This window comes from Lissotriton helveticus, chromosome 10 (assembly GCF_964261635.1).
Source record: "Lissotriton helveticus chromosome 10, aLisHel1.1, whole genome shotgun sequence".
In the NCBI taxonomy this organism is placed as follows: domain Eukaryota; kingdom Metazoa; phylum Chordata; class Amphibia; order Caudata; family Salamandridae; genus Lissotriton; species Lissotriton helveticus.
Window position 1 is genome coordinate 280,698,594 of NC_136071.1, and position 27,060 is coordinate 280,725,653.

A 27,060-nucleotide genomic window follows, 5' to 3' on the forward strand; every position below is an offset into this window, starting at 1 on the left:
GTACCTGATGAAAGCTTTCTAAATGGTTTTCTAAACTGTGGTTTGAGTTATCATCTAGGACAGGGGTACTCACAAATATTTACTAAGGAGCCACAGGTAAAGGTTTAGGGTTTGACTGGGGGCCAGATTGGTGGGCAGGGGGTTGAGATAGCAATCATAGATGCAAAGTAAGAGTGAAAGCAACAAATGTATGCTTTCTTCTGAAATCTACTTTAAGCATACATTTGTGTATAATTTATTTCCTCTTCATCATGTGTTTACCAGAGAAAATAAGTTGAGAAAAATTCACCTAAAAAAGCAATCCTACAATAAGTGAATGATTTACATTTTAAAATGCTAATATGATTTGCTAAAGTGCCTTAGAAATATGTTAATTTCCTCTTCTGTATGGTTCTGCAGTGCCCTCTGTGTGTATTGAACTGTAGGTTTGCATGTCAATAATTAAGCAGGGAAGTACTCTGACAAGAAAGGGGCTGCTTTCACTGGTTCAGGCTTCAAATATAATCGGAATGCTCCCAATGAGGACCTAAGGAAAGGACCTAGTGGGCATATTGTGGCTCCCGGGCCGTACATAAGACTCAGTGGTCTAGGAGAAGTGCTACATTTTCAAATGAAGGGTGAGCAAGCATCTCAGAAAACCAATATGAATTGTGGAGATCCTGTGCTATCAACTCTCCTGCCTCAACAGATGCCATGGCATTGGCAGGGCCTCCACAATTCAAGAGCAGTAAGACCAGAATCCTGGGGCTGACCTGGGAACAGTAGATCAAGCACTCTGCTGTCTACACGGCCCATGGGCATCAAAGACATGGAGTGCAAGAAAGGTAATTTGCTGCTGTGTGAACCTGAATTTGAAGACAAGGCTTGACTTAAAGTATAGTGCAGGCCATACTTAAAGATCTCTAGCAGGAAGACAGAGATCTGAGCCTCTGTGAAGATGGCTACACTAAACGGACCGGCTCTTTGCTGAGTGGGTGCTATGTTTAATGTACCTGCTCAGCTACATTTTTGTTGTTGAAAATGATTTTTCTCCGAGCACTTCTCCGAGCACTTGGGGTTAATTTCTCTGGTTTGCTGATCAAGATCATCAGGGTTTCCCCTGGCAGGCCCAACCAGAAAAAAATACATCAGAATGTCCACCATAAATAGTATGAGGCTCTAAGGTACTTTGACCAAAGGTCCAATGTCAGGTAAATCCAGCGTAATCTCTGCTGTTGGAAACATGACACATACCCCAATATTAAATTGATCGGAAAACAAGAGTTTGGTGGACTGGACACGTGCTAAGTTTTTGATTAAGTCCGCTGCACGCCAAACTCTAGTAGGGCCAATGGTCTTTGAACTTTCCAAATCAGACACTGACACATGACGGAATGTAAAGACGTTCATAAAGTACTTTCTACTAAGAAAATGTTGTTATGAAAGCTTAGTGTTTTACGCTATGCATCAGAAACCTGGTGAATACATGGCCACTTGAAGTTGCATATTATGAACTGAGATTTTGAAAACTCCAGTTGTGGAGAGGGTTTGAAGTTGTAAATCATTCCTGGTCGTCAGTTGTCAATTTTTCGCATAATACTGCAAAAGAAACCTTAGCAGGTAGATGGCATTTTTGCCATGGGGATTGCCGTTCTCTCCACTGAGGTTTAGGCAAAAGATGAAGGGCAGTCAAAAAGATGCAGAGAATGCCCATGGTCAACTGTCATGGGTAAGTGAAACCTGTACACTTACCCAGAAGATAGGAAGTACTGCACACAATGGGAATGCAGCCTCTCACATGCTGTGCATTGTTTTGTACTTCTAGGGGAAATCAGCACTTGCAGAGGGACCATTCCATTTGTTATGCTGTTTCAAGAAAGCCAGTAAGGGCAGTCATACATCACCCTGGTGGTCCACACAACTCACGACGAAATTTGACATTCCTTGCCACAAATTACACCAGCGAGTGAGGGGTTTCACCGCTGAGAAAAGACATACAATTGTTTTTCTTGTATGTTCCTGGAACGCACTGTGACAAGAATTGCCAAGGTCGTTAGCATATTAACTAACAATGACATCCCTGAGCTTGTGTTGGATATTATTAGTTAAGTTAAAACCCCCTTATGGTTGATACATGGGTCACCGTCAATGTGATGACTGACACACAATTGGTCAAACTTACCAGGTGATTACACATTCAAATACTAATGTCAAGATACGCATATGGGTCACATACCCTTTGACCATGTATGTGCTATCTCTAAGATTCCCTTTCACGTAACACACATTAAGGTAGGTTTCACATACATGTCATGGAGGCACTGGTAGTTCAAGGTGATTGCTATGTTTCTGAAGATCAGTAAACCTGGGTCTATTACAAGTACTTTGCCAACTTATTGCTAGAATGAAATCTAAGGCCCATGATGTCACAGAAGTCTTTGCAAATCAAGGACTCATCATGGTGAAAAACAGTTAAATTCAACAGCACACCCACGCTACAGTAAAAACTGTAGCTCAAAGATATAGGGGCATCCTTTTTAACATCCTGAAGCAGGTCATGTTTCGCATATACAACCTTTTACATAAGACATTATTAAGACGGGTATCAACAATTGTTCAGCGGTCAAGTCAAAAAGCACCATCTGGCTACCAGTGTTGAAAACATAGCACATCAGCTTCAAAGGGTGAAGATTTTAACACCATTATTTCCTTATAAAGTGTTTCACCGGCTAGAGATTAAGAAGGCGTTATACTATGTAACTATGAGTGCCACCCACCTGTGTTTGTGTGTGTTTTGTCAGAAGCTAAGATCTTTCAAGAAGAAATATGCCAAGTAAATCAGTGTGTTCCCAGTTGCGTATACTATATGTAATCATAACATTCTGGTATTTGGCAAATCCCAGCAAAAACTCTACAATGCCCTTGTAGAGGTCTGTGAATCCCTAGCTGATCCTTTCTTCACTCTAAAGAAAAAGAAAAATTTGACTTCAGCCAACCACCCCAGAAATTCTCTGGGCACATATTTCACGGTGAAGGCATGAAACCTGACCCAGAAAAAGTGCATTCACCTACCTCAGCACAAGCTGAGGTAGGTGAATGAAAGTCCATGGGTCGCACACTACTCCACCCACCAGCGGGTATACCCCAGGAGCATCACGGTAAATGCAGTTCTTCAAAGCGTGTGCGCTTTTCGTAAATTTTGAAGTGTAAAAGCAAAGTTGCAGCACCAACTCTGGACACCGGTGTTTCAGGATTATTTTCCTTCATCAGCAGAGTATAGGTAGTTTTCGGGGGTTTGCTGTGCAGGCTGCCAAATATTATCAGGTCTGGTACCTCTCACGGCGCGCAGGTGCGTTATCCGAGCTCGTCAACCCAATGGCTCGAGGGAGCCATATTTAAATGAAAGTCCATGGGTCGCACACTACTCCACCCACCAGCGGGTATACCCCAGGAGGTGAATGATCAAATCCAAGCTGTTCTTAAACCGGAAAGTGTTCTCTGCTCTCTTGCAGATCACAACCATTATCACGATTTTCAGGAATCCAAAGGCGAATGCGCCTCGATGGAAAGAACAAACGGGCCCATAATTCCACACTGCCCGTCTCTGTGTTGTGGACAGGCCAGGAAACAATAACAACCTAGGGTTTTGGGAAATGAGTTCTGTGATCCCTACTGAATTGCAATTTGTAAGAAGCGTGAAAGAACCTTCCAAACTACAATGTGGTAACCTATATATCAGTAGATTCTAACCGCAATTCCATTTCCAAAGTATTGCCCAGTTATGGACTCCTGAGCTGGGTGGTTAACTGATTGGCAAAAGAGGAAGGTCCCCTTTGTACCCCTTCCACTTTGGAAATTGAGATGGCAGTCTATGAGATAGGCAGTGGTCCAGGGGATAAGTACCAGCTCCCCTTGAAAGTTTCCAAAATGGAAAAGTTTTTAAAGCAGCCCTAGATCCTTTAAGGAATTTTTTTTCTCCATTTTTTAATGCAATCACAGGGATGTGCTCTGCTGCCCTTTGTATTTATTTATTTATTTATAACGTTTTTATATAGCGTGGACTAGATCCCGAAGGATATCAGAGCGCTTTACAGTTGTAGGGAAGGTAACAATCAGAACTTGAGTCAAACACGGGTGGTAAAATAAATATAAGATCAATAGTTCACGCATAACAAATCAATTATAGTCCAAGGAGGACAAAGGGAGCTATATGAAGTAGCGTGGTGATATAAGGGTATTAAGTGAATAATCAAACATGAATAATAGTCAACAATATAGTAAAATCTAAACATGAGTTATATGGGGCTTATACTAAGCATTGAATCAAGTGGTAAGCAGCTAATAAACATTTACAATCCTGGGTGCACGCGCGCTGGGGAAGAAAAATCATATACAAGGGTGAATCATTGTAGGAGAGTAGGGTCTGCTATCCTATGGTCACCCCAATTTTTGCTTTTTGCTTCACTGGTTTTCAACTTAATGTGGCTGTGGGCCTGCTAATCAGACCCACAGCCTGCTGTTCTCTCTCTAAATTCACAGACATGTACTATAGGTACATAACCAATTTGGTACTGGACACCTTGTCAGCCCCTATACAGTGCACTATAGGTGCCATGGGCATAGGTGCATCCAAGGCCTACCAGGGGCTGCAGCATATCTTTTGCCACCCCTGGCTGGTACTTAAATCGACACAACTGGTTGTTTACACAGCTGGGGCAAGGGGTGTAATCACCCCTTGCTTAGATATAGTATACCTATGTCTAAACCTATATCTGGACACATATATACCTATCAGTCACTCCTATGGCAGGCCTTTACAATCCTGGAGGCAGAGTGCTGGGTTTTATGTGAGATAGTGCTCTGGCATGAGCTGAGCCTGTCTGCAGCATGCAGGACCAATTCCCTATAGCTGTTCCAGTGATACTGCCAAACCATATACTCTTAAGTGCATTATAATCCTCGCGGTTAATGCTAACTTCGGTTTGGCTTTATCAAAACATGTCGTGTTTGGTGTCATACACTTTGGAAAACTACCCCCTCGCCAGTTCTGGCGACGGGGGTAGCATTCCACCCTTCTAGAGGGAGAAGACATGTTACTTACTGCAAATGCGGTTAATCCTAACCAGAGCCCCAGCATCACAAAATGGATGCTGCTGCCACAGACACAGGTCTGCCCTCCTGCTGCTGACCGAAAGTCGACAGAGGAGGCTTGATCAAAGGATCTCCTGTCACAGGGAGGTGTTACACCACCCCAGACAGGAGATAGTGGATTGTAGCAGGGAGGGTTGAATGAAACTAGACACTGCCTGGGGCACACAAGGTGTCACTGGGCAGATTCCAGTCAAACCGGTTCTGGGGCACTCCAGCCCCAGTCTTGGCGGCAAACTGGACAAAGGAAAGGGGTGTAACCACCCCCTTCCTGGGTCCCACCCATAGGAGGGACCTAGCAGGTAATCCAGCCCCCAGATTTGGAATATAGGTGGGAGCAGTGCCAATGCACATCAGATTATCCTGACTGAAACTTATGAAACGAAACTCTGGACCCTTCGACATCCTACTCGACGTAGAAGACTGAAGAATCTCCCTTGTGGTCAAGGAGTGACCACCCTGTGCAAACAGGCACCATCCAGCACCTCGATGTTTGCTTTGTTGCAGTTCCCGCCGGAACTCGAGCAACAGAGATCGACAAGAGCCAGCTTTCCTGACTTCCAACAGTCCGATCCACAGTCCATGCAGAGCTGGGACCCGTGGAGGCGACCTGAAGCGTGGGAGCGGCCATCTTGAAGTAACTACGAAGCGCTGACCGTGCAGCGCCAGAGGCTCCCTCGAAGCTGTGCATTGGAGCGTGAGAAGCTCCAGCCCCGAGCAGCTTTTGCACCGAAGCTCACTCCTCTACACTCAACGAGTGCTGCGTGGGGCCCTTCTGCATTTTCCTGCTCGACGCGTTGGTCCGGTCGCTTGCCCGTTGGCTAGTGGCCCGTGAACCGACGAACCTTTGAATTTACACCGCTGGTCTGGTTGCTCCAGACTGGCCCTCGCTCCCCTGGAAAGGAGCACCCGCTCAGACCTTGCTGGTCCGAGTGTAACGCCATCTTCGAATCCTGCGTGGGTTGCCTTTGCCAAGGCTTGTCGACTCCGATCCGGAAGCCGACACCGCCGACAGCGAGAGCCTTCATGGGACAGCTTGTGATCCACTCCAGGACATCCTCGGTGCCCCAGAGTCCACGTGGCAGCGGAGACAAGGCACCCAACATCGACCTGACTGCGCCCGACATTGCCTGGTTCCTTCCTGGTTCCTTCCTGGTCACTGGCTAGTGACCCAGACTCTGTCCCCTCTGCTTTCAGGTACCCTTCAACTTCGATCCACCCTTGGATCGCACCGGACACTTCTCTTCTGGACGCCTGCAGCATCTTCATCCTCAGGCACCATCGAACTGCGTGACGAAACCCGACACAGGTTGGCACCTGTGCACCCGCGGCCTGTGGGTGAGGTAACTTACTAGCGCCGGTGTTCCCACACTGGTACACACCTCTAGTGCCTAAGTCTAAAGTTTGGTAGTCCTAGTCCAGTCGGAAGACTCCTTTTGCAATAACATTGTAACTTTTACGCACCATTGACTTTACATTGGTGCAAGCCGTGCTTCCCGCACTTCACCCGAATCCCGCGGGCTACTCCCATCCTAACTGTGGTTAGTCCAGTGTAGTCCCAGTGATTCACAAGGCCCTAGGCCTTATCCCCGATCGATTAGTGATTGTTATACCACTTTATTGATATATGGTTTGAGTGGCCACCGGCCTCATCCAAAACGTGCAACTTGCTTATGTTATACTGTGCTTTTATTTAAACGCTTGTGCTTCATTGCTCATAAAGAGTAGTGGGGATTATTCTGAGAATAAATACATATATTTTTAATAATATATAACTTGTGTGGTGTCCTTTCATTTGGTATTACAGGATTGCATATGGTAAAACAGCTGGCTTCACATGTCCTCTTGAGTTAAGCCTTTAAGGCTGCTTAGTCCATGCTACCCCTAGGATAGCTTGTCTATAAGGTTGACTTACAACCACCACCATAAGGGATTGTTTGGACTGATACAGGGTGCCCACAGAACTGTGGACATCATACATCAGGCCAACTTCTCACATTGATGGCAGCGGTGGGATTTGAGCTTGCTGTTGTTTTACCTTTGCAATCTTTTTATCAAATTGAAAGATCACATTAAGTACCATAGGTACATATAAATAAAAGCTTAGCATATTTAAGTTCTACTGAACTTAGTAGTTGTAGAGAAAAGGGATTAGCACACCCTGACTACAACTCACTAGTAAGGTACAGTAGGAAACACTTAGTGTAGGTAGGTGCATCACTTACATCACACTAGAGTCATGTCTGGCACAGGTGAACCTACAGGGTCTCTACCTGTGAGGGTTGACCCTCCACAGGCAACCTCCAGCTATGACAAATTCAGCTACAAAGACTTGAGTGCCTTGTGCACTGCAAGGAAGCTGAGAAAGGGTCACAACCCTACCATTCCTATCATGATAGCCATTCTAGAAAAGGATGACATTGAGAAAGCTGTAGTAGCTCCCTCAGGATCAGGAATAGGAGTGAACCCCCCAGACACAGAGAACGCCCCCCCAGATGTAGAAGATGAGGAGGCAGACCCTGAGTCAAATGGTGAAGATTCAGATGTGGATCAAAGGGTTAGCCAGGTACCAGTTGGAAGGCTTAGCCAAGCCAACTTGGACCTACATGGAAATTAAGAGGGCCAGCACCTCCCCAGAGTACATAACAGGATTCTCCCAGACAATAGGAGAGAGAGAAGCCCTTCCAGGGATTCTCACATTTCTAGTGCTTCAAGGGAATTACAGAGAGGAATGATTTCCCCTCAAAGAAAAGAGCATAGGGCCAGGATGAGAGCAGTTAATCTCCAAATAGAAAGAGAGGAATTAGCCCTGGCCCAAGCTAGACTAGCTCTTGCAAGAGAGCAAAAGTTAAGTGGGGAGACTCCCACTGGTGGCAGCACTATCCCAAGAGATAAGGACAGGTCCTATGACAATAGAAACCTGAGTAAGATTGTGCCCCCTACAAAGATGGGGATGATATCCACAAATGGATAACTGCTCTTGAGAGGGCCTGCATGGTACAACAGGTCCCTGAGGATCAGTGGGCAGCAATCTTGTGGCTCTCCTTTTCTGAGAAAGGGAGAGATAAGCTCCTCACAGTTAGACCTGAGGATGCTAAAACCTACTCTGTCTTGAAGAGTGCTCTTATTGATGGGTTTGGCCTAAACACTGAGCAATACAGGTTGTTGTTCAGAGACACCCAAAAAGCACAGACTCAAGACTGGACTGATTTTGTTGATTGTGCCACTAAGGCTCTGGAGGGTTGGTTGCAGGGAAGTAAAGTCTCAGACTATACAGGATTGTACAATCTTATAATGAGAGAGCAGATCCTTAATAACTGTCAAAACCAGCTATTGCATCAATACCTTGTAGACTCTGATCTGACCTCTCCCCAAGAATTGGGAAAGAAGGCAGACAAATGGGTCAGAACAAGGGTTAAGCAGAAACCCCAGAACCAAGGAGGTGATCTGAAGAAAGCAGACCAAAAGGGTGGTAATCAGAAAGATAAAGACCAGAAGTCTTCTACAGGTCCCCAAACTAATAATAAGGAGGGTGGTTCCCAAAATGGAAACAAGAAAAAGAAGAATGATGGCCCAAAGAAACCTTGGTGCAACTTTTGCAAGTCCACTTCCCATTGGGGGAGTGAATGCACTAAGAGAAATCCAGTTGCTACTACTGCAGTCCCTAAGACACCTGCACCCCCTAGTACAGTTAGCAGTAGTAGTACACAACCCAAGGCTATAGTGGGGTTAACCATGGGTACTGAGATGGAGACTGGCTTAGTCAGGATCCCTACTCAGGCAGTTCTGATCTGTGAGGGGGACATAGCTATGTCCTCTACTGTGAGTCCTAGTAACCTGGGCAAGTACAGGCAGCCGCCTTTAATTTATGAGAAACTGGCTCAGGCCTACAGGGACACTTGTGCCAGTGTCACTATGGTGACACCTAACTTTGTAGACCCTGAACAGATGATACTAGGTGAGAATTACCTAGTGACCAATGCTAGCAACACCACTACTACACATAGTGTGGCTGTTGTTAATTTCTCCTGGGGAGGGGTAACTGGCCTCAAAAGAGTTGTTGTTAGTGCAGACCTCCCAGTTGACTGTTTGTTGGGCAATGATCTGGAGGAATCAGTATGGTCAGAAGTGGAGTACAGGACTCATGCAGAAATGCTAGGGATTTCAGCACATGTGCTGGCTGTGACCAGGTCACAGGCCAAGAAGTGCCTACCTGAACCTGTGGTGGATCTTGAAACTATAGACCAACCACAACCCAAGAGAAGGAGCAAGAGGGTCAAGGCAGAGCCTTCCCACTTGCCCCAGGTTGAGGATCAGACCTCACAGGAGGGTGATTCTGTGATCCAAGAGGAGACTGTCTCTGAAGAGCATGAACCTGATCAGGTTGAGTTTCTGGGGATAGGGGGACCCTCAAGGGCAGACCTGGGGCAGGCTCAATTGACTTGCCCTTCACTTGAACCCCTCAGACAGCAAGCTGCTGCTGAGGCTGCAGGGAATGCTCAAGGTACCCATTCAGTGTATTGGGATGACGGGCTCCTTTATTCAGAGGCTAGAGACCCCAAACCTGGTGCAACCAGGAGGTTGGTCATACCTTTGCAATTTAGGGGCTTCCTTCTAACCTTGGCCCATGATTTTCCCCTTGCAGGACACTTAGGCCAGAACAAGACTTGGGACAGGCTTGTCTCTCACTTTCACTGGCCTCATATGTCAGAAGATACCAAGGAGTTTTGTCACTCCTGTGTCACCTGCCAAGCCAGTGGCAAATCAGGTGGCACAACAAAGGCCCCCCTTATACCCCTACCTGTGGTGGTGGTACCCTTTGAGAGAGTAGGGATTGACATTGTTGGACCAATGGATCCCCAAACAGCATCTGGGCACAGATTTATCCTGGTGGTAGTGGATCATGCCACCAGGTACCCAGAGGCAATTCCCCTGAGGACCACAACAGCTCCTGTTGTGGCAAGGGCCCTACTTGGGGTTTTCTCCAGAGTGGGCTTTCCAAAGGAGGTACTTTCAGACAGAGGTACTAACTTCATGTCTGGATACTTAAAGGCAATGTGGAAGGAGTGTGGAGTGAACTACAAGTTCACCACACCCTATCAACCACAGTGCAATGGGATTGTTGAGAGATTCAACAAGACCCTAAAGGGAATGATAAAAAGATTACCTGAAAAGCTCAGGCGTAGATGGGATATCCTTTTACCCTGCTTACTCTTTGCTTACAGAGAGGTCCCACAGAAGGAGGTTGGCTACAGCCCTTTTGAACGTTTGTTTGGCCACCCTGTGAGGGGTCCATTGTGTCTTGTGAGGGAAGGATGGGAGTTACCTCTCAAAAAGCCCAAACTTGATATTGTGGACTATGTACTTGGTCTCCGCTCCAGGATGGCTGAATACATGGAGAAAGCATCCAAAAACCTGGAGGCCAGCCAAGAATTACAGAAAGCTTGGCATGATCAAAAGGCTGTTCTGACTGAGTACCAGCCAGGACAGAAGGTGTGGGTGTTGGAGCCAGTGGCCCCCGCAGCCCTCCAGGACAAATGGTCTGGACCCTACACCATAATGGAAAAGAAGGGGGAAGTCACCTACATGGTGGACTTTGAAACCCCTAGGAACCCCCACAGGGTGATCCACGTGAACAGACTGAAAGCATTTGTTGACAGGGAAAGCATGGGCTTGCTCATGGGTACAGATGGGGATCAGGAGGAAGAGAGTGACCCTCTCCCAGACCTGCTTTCCCAAAACCCTGATGATGGCTCAGTTGATGGAGTAGCCTTGGCAGGCAGCCTCACTGACCAGCAACAGATGGACTGCAGACAAGTTTTGCAAGCCCATAGACACATGTTTTCACTCACACCCAGTCAGACTACCTGGTGCACCCATGTGGTGGACACTGGTGATAGTCTACCTGTGAAGAATAAAATTTACAGGCAACCTGACCATGTCAGAGATTGTATCAAGGCTGAGGTGCAGAACATGTTAGAACTTGGAGTGATTGAGCCACCAGAGAGCCCCTGGGCCAGCCCAGTAGTCCTTGTTCCAAAACCTCATACCAAAGATGGAAAGAGAGAAATGAGATTTTGTGTGGACTATAGAGGTCTCAATGCTGTCACTAGGACAGATGCTCATCCCATTCCAAGGGCAGATGAGCTCATTGACAAATTGGTTTCTGCCAAGTTTCTGAGCACATTTGATCTGACAGCTGGCTATTGGCAAATCAGGTTAGCTGAGGAGTCAAAGGCCAAGACAGCATCCTCTACCCCCAGTGGGCATTATCAGTTTGTGGTGATGCCCTTTGGTTTGAAGAATGCACCTGCCACCTTCCAAAGGTTGGTGAATCAAGTCCTTTCTGGGTTGGATGACTTTTGTGCAGCCTATCTAGACGATATTGCTGTCTTTAGCTCTACCTGGGAGGATCACCTGATCCACCTGAAGAAGGTTCTGGAGGCCCTGCAAAAGGCAGGCCTGACTATCAAGGCTACCAAGTGCCAGATAGGGCAGAGCAACTTGGGCCACCTAGTAGGTGGGGGTCAAGTTCAACCATAGGAGAGCAAGATCCAGGCCATACAGGACTGGGCTCCTCCAACTACCCAGACACAAGTCAGAGCCTTCTTGGGCCTGACTGGGTATTACAGAAAATTTGTAAAGAACTATGGGTTCATTGTGACACCATTAAATGACTTGACATCCAAGAAGATGCCCAAAAAGGTTCAGTGGACAGTTAGCTGTCAAAGGGCATTTGATGACCTGAAGAAGGCCATGTGCTCTGCACCAATCCTTAAGAGTCCTGACTACTCCAAACAGTTAATTGTTCAAACAGATGCTTCTGAGTTGGGGGTGGGAGCTGTGCTTTCACAACTCAATGTAGACGGTCAAGACCAGCCCATTGCTTTTATTAGCAGAAGGCTGACTTCCAGAGAGAAATGTTGGTCAGCCATTGAGAGGGAGGCCTTTGCTGTGGTTTGGGCCCTGAAGAAGCTGAGGCCATACTTGTTTGGTACTCACTTCCTAATTCAGACAGACCATAAGCCCCTCTTGTGGCTTAATCAGATGAAGGGTGAAAATCCCAAACTGCTCAGGTGGTCCATTTCCCTACAGGGGATGGACTTTACAGTGGAGCACCGCCCAGGGACTGACCATGGTAATGCAGATGGTCTCTCCAGGTACTTCCACTTAGAACATGAAGACTTATCTGGTCAAGGTTAAGTTTAATGTCCCTGCGTTTGGGGGGGGGTTGTGTAGGAGAGTAGGGTCTGCTATCCTATGGTCACCCCAATTTTTGCTTTTTGCTTCACTGGTTTTCGACTTAATGTGGTTGTGGGCCTGCTAATCAGACCCACAGCCTGCTGTTCTCTCTCTAAATTCACAGACATGTACTATAGGTACATAACCAATTTGGTACTGGACACCTTGTCAGCCCCTATACAGTGCGCTATAGGTGCCATGGGCATAGGTGCATCTAAGGCCTACCAGGTACTGCAGCATATCTTTTGCCACCCCTGGCTGGTACTTAAATCGACACAACTGGCTGTTCACACAGCTGGGGCAAGGTGGTGTAATCACCCCTTGCTTAGATATAGTATACCTATGTCTAAACCTATATCTGGACACATATATACCTATCAGTCACTCCTGTGGCAGGCCTTTACAATCCTGGAGGCAGAGTGCTGGGTTTTATGTGAGATAGTGCTCTGGCATGAGCTGAGCCTGTCTGCAGCATGCGGGACCAATTCCCTATAGCTGTTCCAGTGATACTGCCAAACCATATACTCTTAAGTGCATTATAATCCTCGCGGTTAATGCTAACTTCGGTTTGGCTTTATCAAAACATGTCGTGTTTGGTGTCATACACTTTGGAATACTACCCCCTCGCCAGTTCTGGCGACGGGGGTAGCATTCCACCCTTCTAGAGGGAGAAGACATGTTACTTACTGCAAATGCGGTTAATCCTAACCAGAGCCCCAGCATCACAAAATGGATGCTGCTGCCACAGACACAGGTCTGCCCTCCTGCTGCTGACCGAAAGTCGACAGAGGAGGCTTGATCAAAGGATCTCCTGTCACAGGGAGGTGTTACACCACCCCAGACAGGAGATAGTGGATTGTAGCAGGGAGGGTTGAATGAAACTAGACACTGCCTGGGGCACACAAGGTGTCACTGGGCAGATTCCAGTCAAACCGGTTCTGGGGCACTCCAGCCCCAGTCTTGGCGGCAAACTGGACAAAGGAAAGGGGTGTAACCACCCCCTTCCTGGGTCCCACCCATAGGAGGGACCTAGCAGGTAATCCAGCCCCCAGATTTGGAATATAGGTGGAAGCAGTGCCAATACACATCAGATTATCCTGACTGAAACTTATGATATGAAACTCTGGACCCTTCGACATCCTACTCGACGTAGAAGACTGAAGAATCTCCCTTGTGGTCAAGGAGTGACCACCCTGTGCAAACAGGCACCATCCAGCACCTCAACGTTTGCTTTGTTGCAGTTCCCGCCGGAACTCGAGCGACAGAGATCGACAAGAGCCAGCTTTCCTGACTTCCAACAGCCCGATCCACAGTCCATGCAGAGCTGGGACCCGTGGAGGCGACCTGAAGCGTGGGCGCGGCCATCTTGAAGTAACTACGAAGCGCTGACCGTGCAGCACCCGAGGCTCCCTCGAAGCTGTGCATTGGAGCGTGAGAAGCTCCAGCCCGGAGCAGCTTTTGCACCGAAGCTCACCCCTCTACACTCGACGAGTGCTGCGTGGGGCCCTTCTGAATTTTCCTGCTCGACGCGTTGGTCCGGTCGCTTGCCCGTTGGCTAGTGGCCCGTGAACCGACGAACCTTTGAATTTACACCGCTGGTCTGGTTGCTCCAGACTGGCCCTCGCTCCCCTGAAAAGGAGCACCCGCTCAGACCTTGCTGGTCCGAGTGAAACGCCATCTTCGAATCCTGCAAGGGTTGCCTTTGCCAAGGCTTGTCGACTCCGATCCGGAAGCCGACACCGCCGACAGCGAGAGCCTTCGTGGGACAGCTCGTGATCCACTCCAGGACATCCTCGGTGCCCCAGAGTCTACGTGGCAGCGGAGACAAGGCACCCGACATCCACCTGACTGCGCCCGACATTGCCTGGTTCCTTCCTGGTTCCTTCCTGGTCACTGGCTAGTGACCCAGACTCTGTCCCCTCTGCTTTCAGGTACCCTTCAACTTCGATCCACCCTTGGATTGCACCGGACACTTCTCTTCTGGACGCCTGCAGCATCTTCATCCTCAGGCACCATCGAACTGCGTGACGAAATCTGACACAGGTTGGCACCTGTGCAACCGTGGCCTGTGGGTGAGGTAACTTACTAGCGCCGGTGTTCCCACACTGGTACACACCTCTAGTGCCTAAATCTAAAGTTTGGTAGTCCTAGTCCAGTCGGAAGACTCCTTTTGCAATAACATTGTAACTTTTACGCACCATTGACTTTACATTGGTGCAAGCCGTGCTTCCCGCACTGCACCCGAATCCCGCGGGCTACTCCCGTCCTAACTGTGGTTAGTCCAGTGTAGTCCCAGTGATTCACAAGGCCTAGGCCTTACCCCCGATCGATTAGTGATTGTTATACCACTTTATTGATATATGGTTTGAGTGGCCACCGGCCTCATCCAAAACGTGCAACTTGCTTATGTTATACTGTGCTTTTATTTAAACGCTTGTGCTTCATTGCTCATAAAGAGTAGTGGGGATTATTCTGAGAATAAATACATATATTTTTAATAATATATAACTTGTGTGGTGTCCTTTCATTTGGTATTACAGGATTGCATATGGTAAAACAGCTGGCTTCACATGTCCTCTTGAGTTAAGCCTTTAAGGCTGCTTAGTCCATGCTACCCCCAGGATAGCTTGTCTATAAGGTTGACTTACAACCACCACCATAAGGGATTGTTTGGAGTGATACAGGGTGCCCACAGAACTGTGGACATCATACATCAGGCCAACTTCTCACAATCATGCTATACAATGAACGACACCTTTCGGGCGGAAAATAAAGTACAAGAAAGGTATATATAATGTCCCTCCTATTAAGGTAAGAACTTCTTCATGAGGAATTTCTTTGCTTCCAATTTGAAGGCAGCCTTGGAAGAGACCCTTCGGATTTCGGTTGGAAGAGAGCTCCAGATTTTTGGAGCAAATCCCGAGAAGAGCTTTATAATTTGTTTCATTCATTCATTCAAATGTACATAAAACGGACTTGATTTGCAAAAAGTCTGTGCGCAACTAGCAACCACTTTTTGGGGACCAAATCTCAGTACATTGGGCCGCAAGCTGACTGTTTCTCCATTTCCCATTTGGCAAAAAGCTAATCAAAGCCCTTCACTGTTGGACAATATCTAAGATACACAGTTAAATCTTGTTCAGTGATAATGAAATATGAACTTCAACGAACTAATAGCATTTCATTAGGTACAAGGTAAGCTGGCATAACATATTATGGGTCTACTTTTGAGTGGAATATAATTAATTATCCCAAAATCACTATGAAAATAAGTTCTTGACTTAATACATGACAGACACAAGGCACACTGGCCACAAAGAGGTTGCACAGACAGCAAGTGCAGATCCTTTTTCTGGATAAGTGAGTCCTGCCACATGCCAAAGCTGCCAGAGTCTTGGAAAGACAGCTTTCCTGAACATCTTCAAATGCCTTACCATATTTGGGAAGAAGTTGCAAATCTTTTATTAGTCTACATTCACTCTGGTCAGTATCTATTGGTGACGTGTATGAATATTCCTGATTTCCTGAAATCAGATATGTTCCTAGCACAATAGAGAAGGTAGTCAGTACAGATTATCCAATATCATCAAGTAAGGAAATGGGCACACGTTTAGCAGCAAAGACTTAATTAATTTTGCTGACTATATTATTTGTCACCCACAAGCACATTTGGGTGTCCAAAGGTAACAGCATGGTGAAATGTTTTATGGCCACGCTCAAGAGACAATGCAAATTGTCAAAATTAATACAGGCCTCATCTTAAGAGTTTTTTGTTAGACTCTGAGAGACTAGCAATTCCCACACAGTCTTCTACTGGACTCCTGTTTGTTTGGAAGTTTGTTACAAGCATTCCTCAGACATGAACAGACACTCCCTGGAGTCGTGATTAAGTTTTCCAGAAAAATACCCACAAAAGAGGTACATGAAGGAATATGTGGACAGGATATATGCCAAGGGGACATTGTAATGTCCAAATTGGTGGACGTCACACAAAATTATCCTCCTTTTGACCCTAGTCTATATCTGATCACTGTGTTCAGAGAGTGCCAAACAATTACAAGCAATTCTGCATTGCTTTGCCCAGTAAAGTCCTTTGTGTTTTGGCATCTGATGATCCAGAGACTGACAGTTAATATCCACCAAACGAGACCACTTCTGAGGATTTTACTTCCAACTGTTCGATGAACAGTTCTCCAAGTTTGCTTGCACTTCTTCCAGTTCAACAACTTACTACTTAGTCTAGCCTGTCATTGTGCTATTGCCTGCTAGCCCTAAGGCAAATTTGGACCAACAGAGAGACTTATTGCAGTAATGAACTGAGTGCTATGAGCCTTCAGCTGGGGGAAGGGGGTAATACTGCTTCCGACTATGGCGAGGGTCTGTTGGAAGGTACATGACCTGGCCCAGGGCAGACTGGAATGAGACACCTAGAAGAGCAGTGATGCTTTAATAATAATCTATTGACATCATCAAGAAGTGCCACCTATGCAACTACAAACGGCTTTGTCAATAGTTACGAATAAAGGTTTTGACTCTGGATCCTACATGGGTGGGTGTTAGGGTTAGTCACAACTGTATGTGGATGATATTTAATAAAAAAGTACATTTCTAAACTTTGAGGGATTCAAGGACCGCCCGCATGCTCGATTAGCATCATGAACACTATTTGCTATTGACAATATTATCAAATATAGAGTAATGTTATATGTTTGTAAACAATGTAGAAGGGAAAATATTTTTCTATAATCCATATTCTGAAATTATTAATTTAGAAATGCTCCAAAATCTAGCATTTAAGGAAAATGATACACTGTAAAATAATGCAAATTAATAAAGTGGCATCTAGTCATGCAATTCGGTCAAGTGGGGAAGCTGGGATTTCATCCTAGGTTTTCTGGTCATCCAGGGTACACTTCAGTAACTGAATGATCTTTCCTCTCCAAATTATGCTTTGTATGCGTCTTTAGCAGCTAAACTGGTACACTGGGTTCAAATTAAATTAAATACCTTGCCTGATGTACACATCACATATTACGGTCCGAAATCTTTCTAGAAAATGGTACTATAGTCACAAAGAAGCAAAAGCAACACATAATGACTATTTGGGAAATTAGGAAAACTGAATATTGATAAAATGGCCTTGAACCACAAGCGGGTTGTGGGTGTTATAGGTAGAGAGCATCGCTCCTCAAGATCTAGTCAATTGCTCCTGCCCTTGTGATTTATGCTGCCAAGGCCGTAGGCTCTGCACTATATGGTGCAGAGCTTTGGGGCTTTGAGAACATTGACGACATGGTAAAGGCAGAAAATAAATTCTTTAGAGACCTGGTCTCACTCCCACAGGGAACTCCAACCAAGCCATTACTGAGCGACTTGGGACGTCGCTCATTGAAAGATCTCGCCACTTTACTTCCCCTTCTCTATTGGGCTCGCCTGTGGCGTACACCCGAGTTATCTAAATACGCCGACGCCTAAGAGAGGTGATGTGTCTTGAGGGATCCAATAAGATCAGTTGGCTTTCAAATATAAAAAAGTTTCTTATAGCACTGGGATTCAGAGAAGCCTGGGATTTAGGGACCCCACTGAACAAGACAGTCCTCAAAAGTGCCTACTGGGCTTGGGTTGATAGTCAGGAGACTAGAAACCACAGCCTAGGTAGGCGGACTGAAGATTTCCGCTCGCATAAGCAGGTTCCAAGCCTAGAACCCTACCTAGATTTTATTCAGAAACCCAGAGACAGGGCTCTTTACATCCATTTTAGATTGGGCACACTCTCTGTCCGTGAACAGACTAGTAGCCTCCTTATCAGACACACTCATTTTGCCCACACTGTGATGGAGTGGTTGAAAGCATCGCGCATCTTATGTTCGCATGTATTGCTTATCTTAACCCAAGGAAAAAATGGCTGAACCCCGTTTGTCATCAATTAGGAACCAGGAATCACCGTGAAGCACTGAGAATATTACAAACAGACACTAATACTACTTTGGTCTGCGGTGTGGCCAAATTTTTAAGCTGGGCATGGGTGATCAGATCGAAAAAGTTATGTTCTGGATGAAGATACTTTTTCTTTTTAAAACTTTGTTTTTATCTTGTTCCAAAGCTGAGATAGTTTAATTCATGTGTCGCGGGCTTTTACCTTGATGAATTGTTATGTATTGATTGCACAAATATGTATGGGAGGTATGGAGAAACGAAAAGGGAAAGTTGTATCATTTTATTGTGTTTTTAACCCTTTGCTAACATGGTACCCCTGTCCAAATATTTTATATTTTGTACCCTCACTACATAATTTGTAAAATGCTTTTATGATATATTTTATATCGAAATAAAGCTTTGATGATTAAAATTGGTCTGCGCTGTTGTCCATAGTTAAGGGAAGGAGATCACTTGTCCTTAAGTTAGTATCAGTTGCTTTCACTAACTTTACAAATCTAGTTGAGGGAAGGCACAACATCCCAAGGAAAATAAATACTTAAGTAAAGCAGGGTGCATGGAGCACCCACTGAGGTTTTGCTCTTGCTACAGACTTTAAGTGGGACATGTAAGTAAGTGCATCCAGCTGCAGACTGTGATATACTTCTGCAATATGCTCCGGTGTTAAACCACAATTAAAGCGAACAAAGCTAAAGCAGAAAAGCACACTTGCAGATTTTATTTATGCCATGAACAGCACCTTTGCTAGTTGTTCTTTATGTAATGTCAAAAGCTGCATTTTGCAAGGAAGGGTGCAAAGTTTGAAATGTTGGACTCGGCTGGACAAAGCGTCCGTGGTTCCTAAGAGTGGGCAATTAGGAGTTGCCACATGAAAGCAATGGTACATTGCGGATCCTAGCTGATAGCAGAATAGCCAACCTTGGAGGCATATAGAAGGGCAAGTTGAGATTAAATACAAAAGGAGAAATGTTAACATGTCCCATGAGGAGGTAATAGGGAAATGCAACAGTGTGTTGGGAAGAGATAAATTGATCATCTGAGCGGAATCGAAGAGGCAATGGTAAAGAATAGGCCATGGGGGCCCCGCCCACTGGGGCAGGACTATGAAATACGGTGCTAACTTCCTGCTTTTCTTTTGCCAGCTGTAAGCCACTGAAGAAGGGATCTTCATATCCTGAAACGCGTATGGCGAATTTTTGACTGTTTACTGCATCTAACCTGATTGCAGCCTCTTACCTAAATAAAGCGTGGGTTTAACTTGCAGTGCGGCTCTTCTTGGGTAACTGAACTTTATGGATTAATATATATATATATATATATATATATATATATATATATATATATATATATATATATATATATGTTCCACCAATACGCCCCAGCGCTCTTCAGGAGGGCTCACCGCGGCAATCAACCATCCGGCTTTCTTTGTAGCACCCGAGCAGCTCCCCCGCCTCCCTCCAAATAACAGTGATAGAGTCCGACGCGTTTCGGGGCTAGGAACGCCCCTTCTTCATGGGACACACAGAAGCATACCAAAGTTCACCCATATGACACAAATACGTTTTATTTGAGTCGGAAACACCCTTAGTGGGTGTGGTTAACAAGGTGCTGTCCCCAGGCATTCTGGTTACTGAAGTCCTTATGGGTGAATGTATCATGTTTCTTAAGTAGGCGGCATGTCTTCTGCGTTATATACAGTCCTTTATATTGACCTTTAGTAGGTAGTGGTGGGTGGGCTGACCCGTACCCGGAGTGAGCGGCAATATTGGTGACGACCAGACGGATCGACAGGGCGGTGCCGACTAATTTCGCCCATTGAGGCTTCACCGCGTATTACTACAACACGCCTGCTTTGTTCAACACTGCCTTTATCGTTCCTGGCGCATAGAGCGCGTAATTATTCCTCGAAATTCACCACGAAGTACATTCCATACTCGATTGACGCGCTTCATTAGAAGAATTGTTACACCCGGACTGGGTTGGAATTATCACCAGTCGACGGGGACGACCCGTTATCTCGATTTGGATTTAGCCCTGAAGATTTGGAGTGCATTCCACTCCAATGAAACACGTGTCGGCTCGCAATAAATACTATTGCTGCATTCACCAACTGTCCCTCGTTGCTGTTGCGAAATCAAGACTATAGAATTTATCATAATTTGTATTAAGTTTGTGTGTGCTCAGGTTTTTCTGTTTACAAATTTATATGTTTGTGCTTCGCACATTACATTGTCAAGGGGTTGTACAGGTCACCCCTTTCCTAGCAGCACCACTCTAGTGTAACTATTACATAACTATACCAAATACTTGTTGGTGCGCATAGTTTCCCTTCAGCTAAGTACCTGGTCCATTCTTAGAAATAGTTGCATTGTAAATGCTTGTTTTAAATGGCGTTTAAACTTCTAATAAGCTCATGCTAACTTAACACAGTGTACAGGCAAAAGCCCATCTCCATGACTGACATTGTGAGCAAGGGCTTTGTGCTGGCTCCCATATTATTAACACTAACATAATCTAGAACCTCCACGAGCTACTATAAATAATTTTCCACAAAAACATGGACCAGCCATGCCGAGGATTTACTAATTTTGGTTTAAACGCCAATGTCTACACTACCAGTGACAGTTTTTGGAGGCAATGCATCTAAAAAATGGCTTAAATGTTTTCGTGCTAAAACACATTGTATTTGTGATATTTAGATATAAAAGATACAGTGGGAAATGGTTTATGGTTATGGGTTAAAACATTATTTCTGGCATAGACAATTATAAATATCTGTAGATACGGATGTTTCATGGAGCTTAGTTTAGATGATGAATACAAAATATTTAAATACAGGTATAGTGTTTTTTGTTGACATCATTTGGAAAAAGCATGTGAAGCCAAGCGATGGCCAGTCCAGAGTTAGTGCTGAACTCTGGTTCAAAAAGTTCCCCAAAAGCCAACAACAATACATTAATTATGATCTGAGGGAAGCCGCTCCCTTAGGATCTTCAAACCCAACATGAATTGTGAGACTTGAGATGGTAATTTGGTCAGTATGGACCATAGAATTACCATTAACTTTATGCTGGCTTTTTAAATTGAGCAGATCCCCTGTAAGTTGTCTGGGGGTTTCAATTACATAATTGTACTAAGAAAGGGTTCAGCGGTCATATACATTTTTGCTTGAGGTGGATTCATTTTCTTGCTTCTAAAGACTATTCCACTAGTTTTCCAAGATTAAAGGTGAGATGAATTCCAACGTTTTGAAACTTTCAAGAATGTCTACCTTATCCATTGTTATTAAGAATAAAATATTTAGAAGTTATTCTAAATATTTTTATGACCACCTCTTCCTAAATTACTGAATGATTGTGGTGCCCAATTAAGATTAGAATGTTATTTAGTGTAAGATGTGGACAGTTGCCTTCCCATTGGATTACGGAGTTTGGTCTAAGACAGAGGTTAATTGAGGTGATGGTAGTGCGGGACCAGCACCTGGTATTGCAGCACTGCTTGTGGTACTGTGACACCGGTACTTTGGTATCAAAGCCCAGACCAAACTCTGCAGCCAGCCATCATTTGCAGGCTGTAGGCCATGCACAATGGGGGTTGGCCACTTGTAGTGGTCGCCCAGCAGGCGCAGGGTCAAACCACTTCTACAAATTGCTGAAGGCTGTGCACAGGTCAGAGGTTGGGCTGCCTGTGGAGGGTAGGGCACCCACTGGAGGGTTGGGCGAAAGGCCTGGCTGATGGCCAGGCCCATTGATGGGACAAGATAGGGGCTTTTTTTTATTTAAGAGGAACCTTAGCATTGTCTTGGTCTCTCTTGAACAACTATTGGAGGTTACAACAAACATTCTTCCTCCCCATGTTAACGACGATATGATCATGCATAAAATAGCTTTCCTACTCAGGGCATTGTAGAATTTCATTTGCCTGTACAACCCCATTTCTAGCTAGCAGTGTTATGGCCATTATGGGTGTCAAAGCAAGGAAAATAGTTCTATGATGCCACTAGGGCCATGACCAGCAACAAAAAACATGAAATATAGCTACATTACCATGTCAGGAATCTACAAACCATTGAAACAACAGCTGCAATAGATGTTGCTCTTAACTGTGCGCAAAGGGTTAGTCAATGAAGATGCTCCCACACCTTAGAACAAGTAATCATGACTGCACATTGCCAGGAACAGAGACAAACTTAGTGCATATGCGAGAAAAGGAGGTGCTCCAGAAGCAAATGGAACCCCACTTCTCCTCTACTTACTGTCCAAACCCTTCCAGAACTAGGCGGACCCAGTAAACTAAATAAGTCCCAGCAAAAGCCCCGCAGTCAACAGGTCTATAATGTGCAACCCATGCAAAGAACAGGTTTAATTCCAGTTCTTCTGTAATTAAGGTGCTATTTTGGGAACAACTGCTTAGAAAACCAAACCCATATATAACAACTGGTTTCTTACAGAACTGTGATCAGGTGGGGGGCTGGGTTTGGTGCTCCTCCTGCTTAAGAAAGTGATCACATTTGATGCTGTGGCCCTTATGCAGCCTTCTTCTGCAGGACCCACATTGTGCGGACAGCCACCAGTTATCCTTTGACATCCTTGGAAACTCCTGCAGAAGAAAGCACAGATAAGAGAAAACCTTAGCCTTTAACTCTAGCAGTGCATGAGACCACTGGTGCTTCTAGACAAGTTAATGCCTATCTTCTATCAACATAGACCTGGCTATGTAGATCCCTACGCACTGTAAAGGGGAAAAGTACACTGTTACAACCGACCATTGTAGAAATAATTGAGGAAAGCAAAACAACTGATTGTTCAGAAAATAAAGAGTACGTAAGGCAAATCTTTAGAGAAATACTGATTGAAAATCAATTACTCACCTGCATTTAGTTGAAAATTCATGAGTATTACGGGAAAGAAAAGGAGATGCTAGAACATGCATATAATCGTTGTGTCTATGATGTGCTAGTTCTTCAGCTACCTCAAAGAGTGAGATAACATGAAGAAGCGTGGCAACATTGTGAGCATTGTTATTCACCTAGGACCTTTCACTTTTGAAACAGGAAGTGGCTCACTGTCCCACAAACCATGTAGCTCAATGACGGGTAGACCCTACTAGGCAAAAGGCTAGGGGCCCGATGTAGTACACCAAATACCGGTCGGTAACGGCCGATTTCGGCCGTTACCGACCGGTATTTGGCTTTTGAAATGTAGGGGGCCTTTAATTTACCAATTCGGTAAATCTAGATGTAGGTGGCACTGAAAACAGTGCCTCAGGCCCTTAAGAATTCGTTATTTACCATAAAATACCATTTCATGGTAAATAACGAATTCCTGTATACACGCACATCTGTGCATGTACACCTGTGCCATGTGGCACACATACATGCCCTAAGGGCATGTATGTGTGTCACATGGCACACAAGCCAGAATCAGGGGTGCAACAGGGTGTCAAAGTGACACCCTGTCCCTCTTGACAATTCAGTAATTTAAATACCGATTCGGTACCGAATCATAACGATTTGGTAAAAATTACCGATTTTTTACCGAAATCTCATTTACCGAATCTAGAATACCGAATCGGTAAAATTCGGTATTCCAGAGTCGGTAAATGAGATTTACCTACATCGGGCCCTAGGTGACTAGTGAACATTTATTGTCTCTACTGTAGTTTCAGAGTCTCTTTTTCTAAAGGAATTCCCCAGAAATACCCAAGAAGGCTTGGCTTGGGATCACAATGTTCAGAGTTCGGCGGGATCAACATGCTAAACTATTCAACCAAGAAATGGTGAACATGGTACATGGTGCAACCAGTAGCTGTGTACCTAGCATTGTATCCTTACAGTCCCATGGTGTTATTCATTCCCAGACAGCCATATTAATATCTTCTGGGGCTTCTAGAATCTTTTGTGGCGGGCAGTCACATTATGCCAAAAGAAAGACATGAAACAGTTCTGTGTTGTTGACAAAATAACATTAACCTCATAAGATAGCTTCAAAAACTTTTCATGTTGTCTGTGGTAGAATAGACAAGTTTTCCCTTGTTCTACATGCTTAGAATGATTTCAAGTAGTTTTGTACTAATTATTTCAAGTGTATTTTACTGTTTTAGCACTGTTTAAAGAGTTTATTTTACTGTTTGAGTGTATTTGTTTGTCTTTCGTTATCAGGGTGCTCTGTCGGCGTAAGTTGAGCAGCACCCTGCAGGAGGAGGGGGTTAGGGCGTGGTATGTGGGGGTGGCAGAGGCTGATGAGTAGTGGGGGACTCACGTGAACCAGTTTCGGGCAGTACACAGGATATGTGTCTGGCCACACATTTTGGCCTCACATGAGGGGAGAACACTGCCTCTGCCGTCAAGGACTACTCAGGAGGCATGCACGGGCAGTAGCTTCTCCATCTTTACTCCTGGGCACTGTGCAGCCAGCCATATTAGAATCAGCTGCAGCATGCAGATATAAACAAAACTGAGAGCCTGATTCACAAAGGGACTCCCCACTCATGATGAAGGTCCAGCAGTCGTGGAGGGGGTGCCGCACTGCAGTTTCTCATTGCAGAGGTCCCGTCCTGAATGCGGGACCCCCACCACGACTCATGAGCCTTCTCCATGAGTGCAGAGGCCCTTTGTGAATCTGGCCCTAAGAGTTTGATCTGAGAGCGTATGGATATCTAGGGACCACCTGACTGTGCACTAGTTTTGGCAAACAGTAGTTTAGGTAATTAGGGCTAGCAAACTTGTAAGTGCTTTGGGTGAACCTTTTTAGATAGATAGTTTTGATTTAGACACAGTTGCTAGTTTAAAGTCTATAACCCCTATACATATATTTATATTGGCCAACGTATCATGGCAGAGGACCACAGATATCACATGCAAGCAGACTCTGTGGCAGAGGAACATGAATCACAGGGCACAGACATAGAGGTCACCTTTATGCTGGATGCAGTAGTGAAAAGGTCAGTGGAGTGCAAAGAAAGTAGCCAGATGCACTTACAGAAGGCCCTTGCCCCATCCCCTCTGGTTTTGAAAAGCACTTTTGCTCACATACTCTTTGAAGGTACTGGGTCAGGAGCCCAGGTGTTAGGTGGTTCCCTTGTGAAGCTCCACAGGAAGTTCAAGACAAGATAAGTTACTTGAAGAGGGGGCAGTAGGACCCAGTCTGTTTCCGGTAGAACAGAATGATGGGCAGATAATCTCTCCAGAAATGGAAGAAATATTCCAAACGCAGCAAGAGGCAGAATGGTAATTTGCTTGAAAGGCATTGGCTTCCACCTAAGAGATCCAGAGCCCTGCTCAATCTACTAATCCTTTCTAAAAATAGGGAGTTAGTTCCTGGGGCGTGGAGTTGGCTGGACCATTAATACTTATGCAAAAAAGAAATTGCCAACTTCACATTCTTCTCTCCTCACAATTGGGGAAAACAAACCAATATTACTCTTATAGTTTGTTTAGTATATCCACTTGATACCTTTTATTTTATAGTTCATTATCTTTAAATCTTTCTTGATTGAAAAAAACACATTTAACACATTCTACATATATCCACTATATCAATACATATATATTCCACATTACAATCCACATTACAAAAATATATACACTACACATTTCACAGTGACTTTTATCAACATTCTCCTTATCTTCACTAAAATGGTCTCTGATTCTATTCAAAACCAAAGGACAAAGTAAACACTACAGAATTTATCATTCAGTATACAGCAACTTCATATGTTTTTCTTATTAAATGCCATTTAATGTGCAGCAGTTCGTTGCTTTTCTGTTTTAAATGCCGACGCGTTTCAAACCCAGTTTCATCACTTTGTGGGTTCTCATCAGGGCTCTGTCTCTTTTGTTTATCTACATGGTGTATATAAAACATAAAAGAGAATTTCTATTTTAGTGCTCCATTGCTCTTTTTAGATATTGTCCCTCTTTGTGACTCCATTCGTTTATGTCACTATTTTTACCTGTATTCCAGCGTTTTGCCGGTCAACTGATGTGCGATTCCCTCACTGTTTCGTCTGAGTCTTTCTCTACAATTAAAGTTAAATTTATAAACACCTTTGTTTATACTTCGCAGTGAAGCTCAGGAACTCTTTTGCAAAAGCGTTGCTAAAGCCTACCTTTTTGAGATCTGTGTCTTCGTGGTGGCACCCTTATCAATTATTTATCTCTCTTCTTATTTGTTCAACAGCTGCAATTCATAAAACCGAGTAGTTTAGCATTTAACCTCCTCTGTTTTATTCTAAACGATTGTCCTATTTTTCTTATACTTTACAAGACATCCCTGTTTTCGAGTAGACGTGTTCATGCGTGGGGTGCTGCACGTCTCTGTTTGAAATACTTCACCGTATGTTGCCTGTAAATGATAGAGATTGCATCACCTTGCTGTCAATATTTTCCTTACCGCTCACATGTGTTTACATTTGGGAGGGCATACCTGTTCTGGTTCTAACGCGATCCAGCGCTGAGTGCTTTGCGCCTCTACAACGGGCTTTCCTGGCTTCCTCTCTTTGGGGTCATCGCTTCTAGCAGTTTCCTATGGTTACACAGTGCCCAAAATTAGTCTTGTGGCCTTGCATTTTAGTCAAAAGTTTCTTGGTGCTGTAACGAATGTTACCTGTCTCTCTTGTGTCGGTTCTCGATCTGCCAATTCTTTAGACATCGCGGCCATCTTGAAGTGTCTGTTTTATACGTTTAGTATTATGTGAAAAACGGCGGCCATCTTTTAACATGCAACTTTGGAATTAAAGCCTATTAGTTAG

General features: G+C 44.8%; 1 protein-coding gene across 1 annotated transcript in view; it reads right to left on the reverse strand.

The window, feature by feature from the left end:
* NKTR (natural killer cell triggering receptor) overlaps positions 1 to 27,060 on the reverse strand; it is a 511,856-nt gene that overhangs the window by 434,910 nt on the left and 49,886 nt on the right. The window contains 1 exon segment of the mRNA XM_078665314.1: positions 22,758 to 22,908. Coding sequence (XP_078521440.1) covers positions 22,758 to 22,908 — 151 coding nt within the window.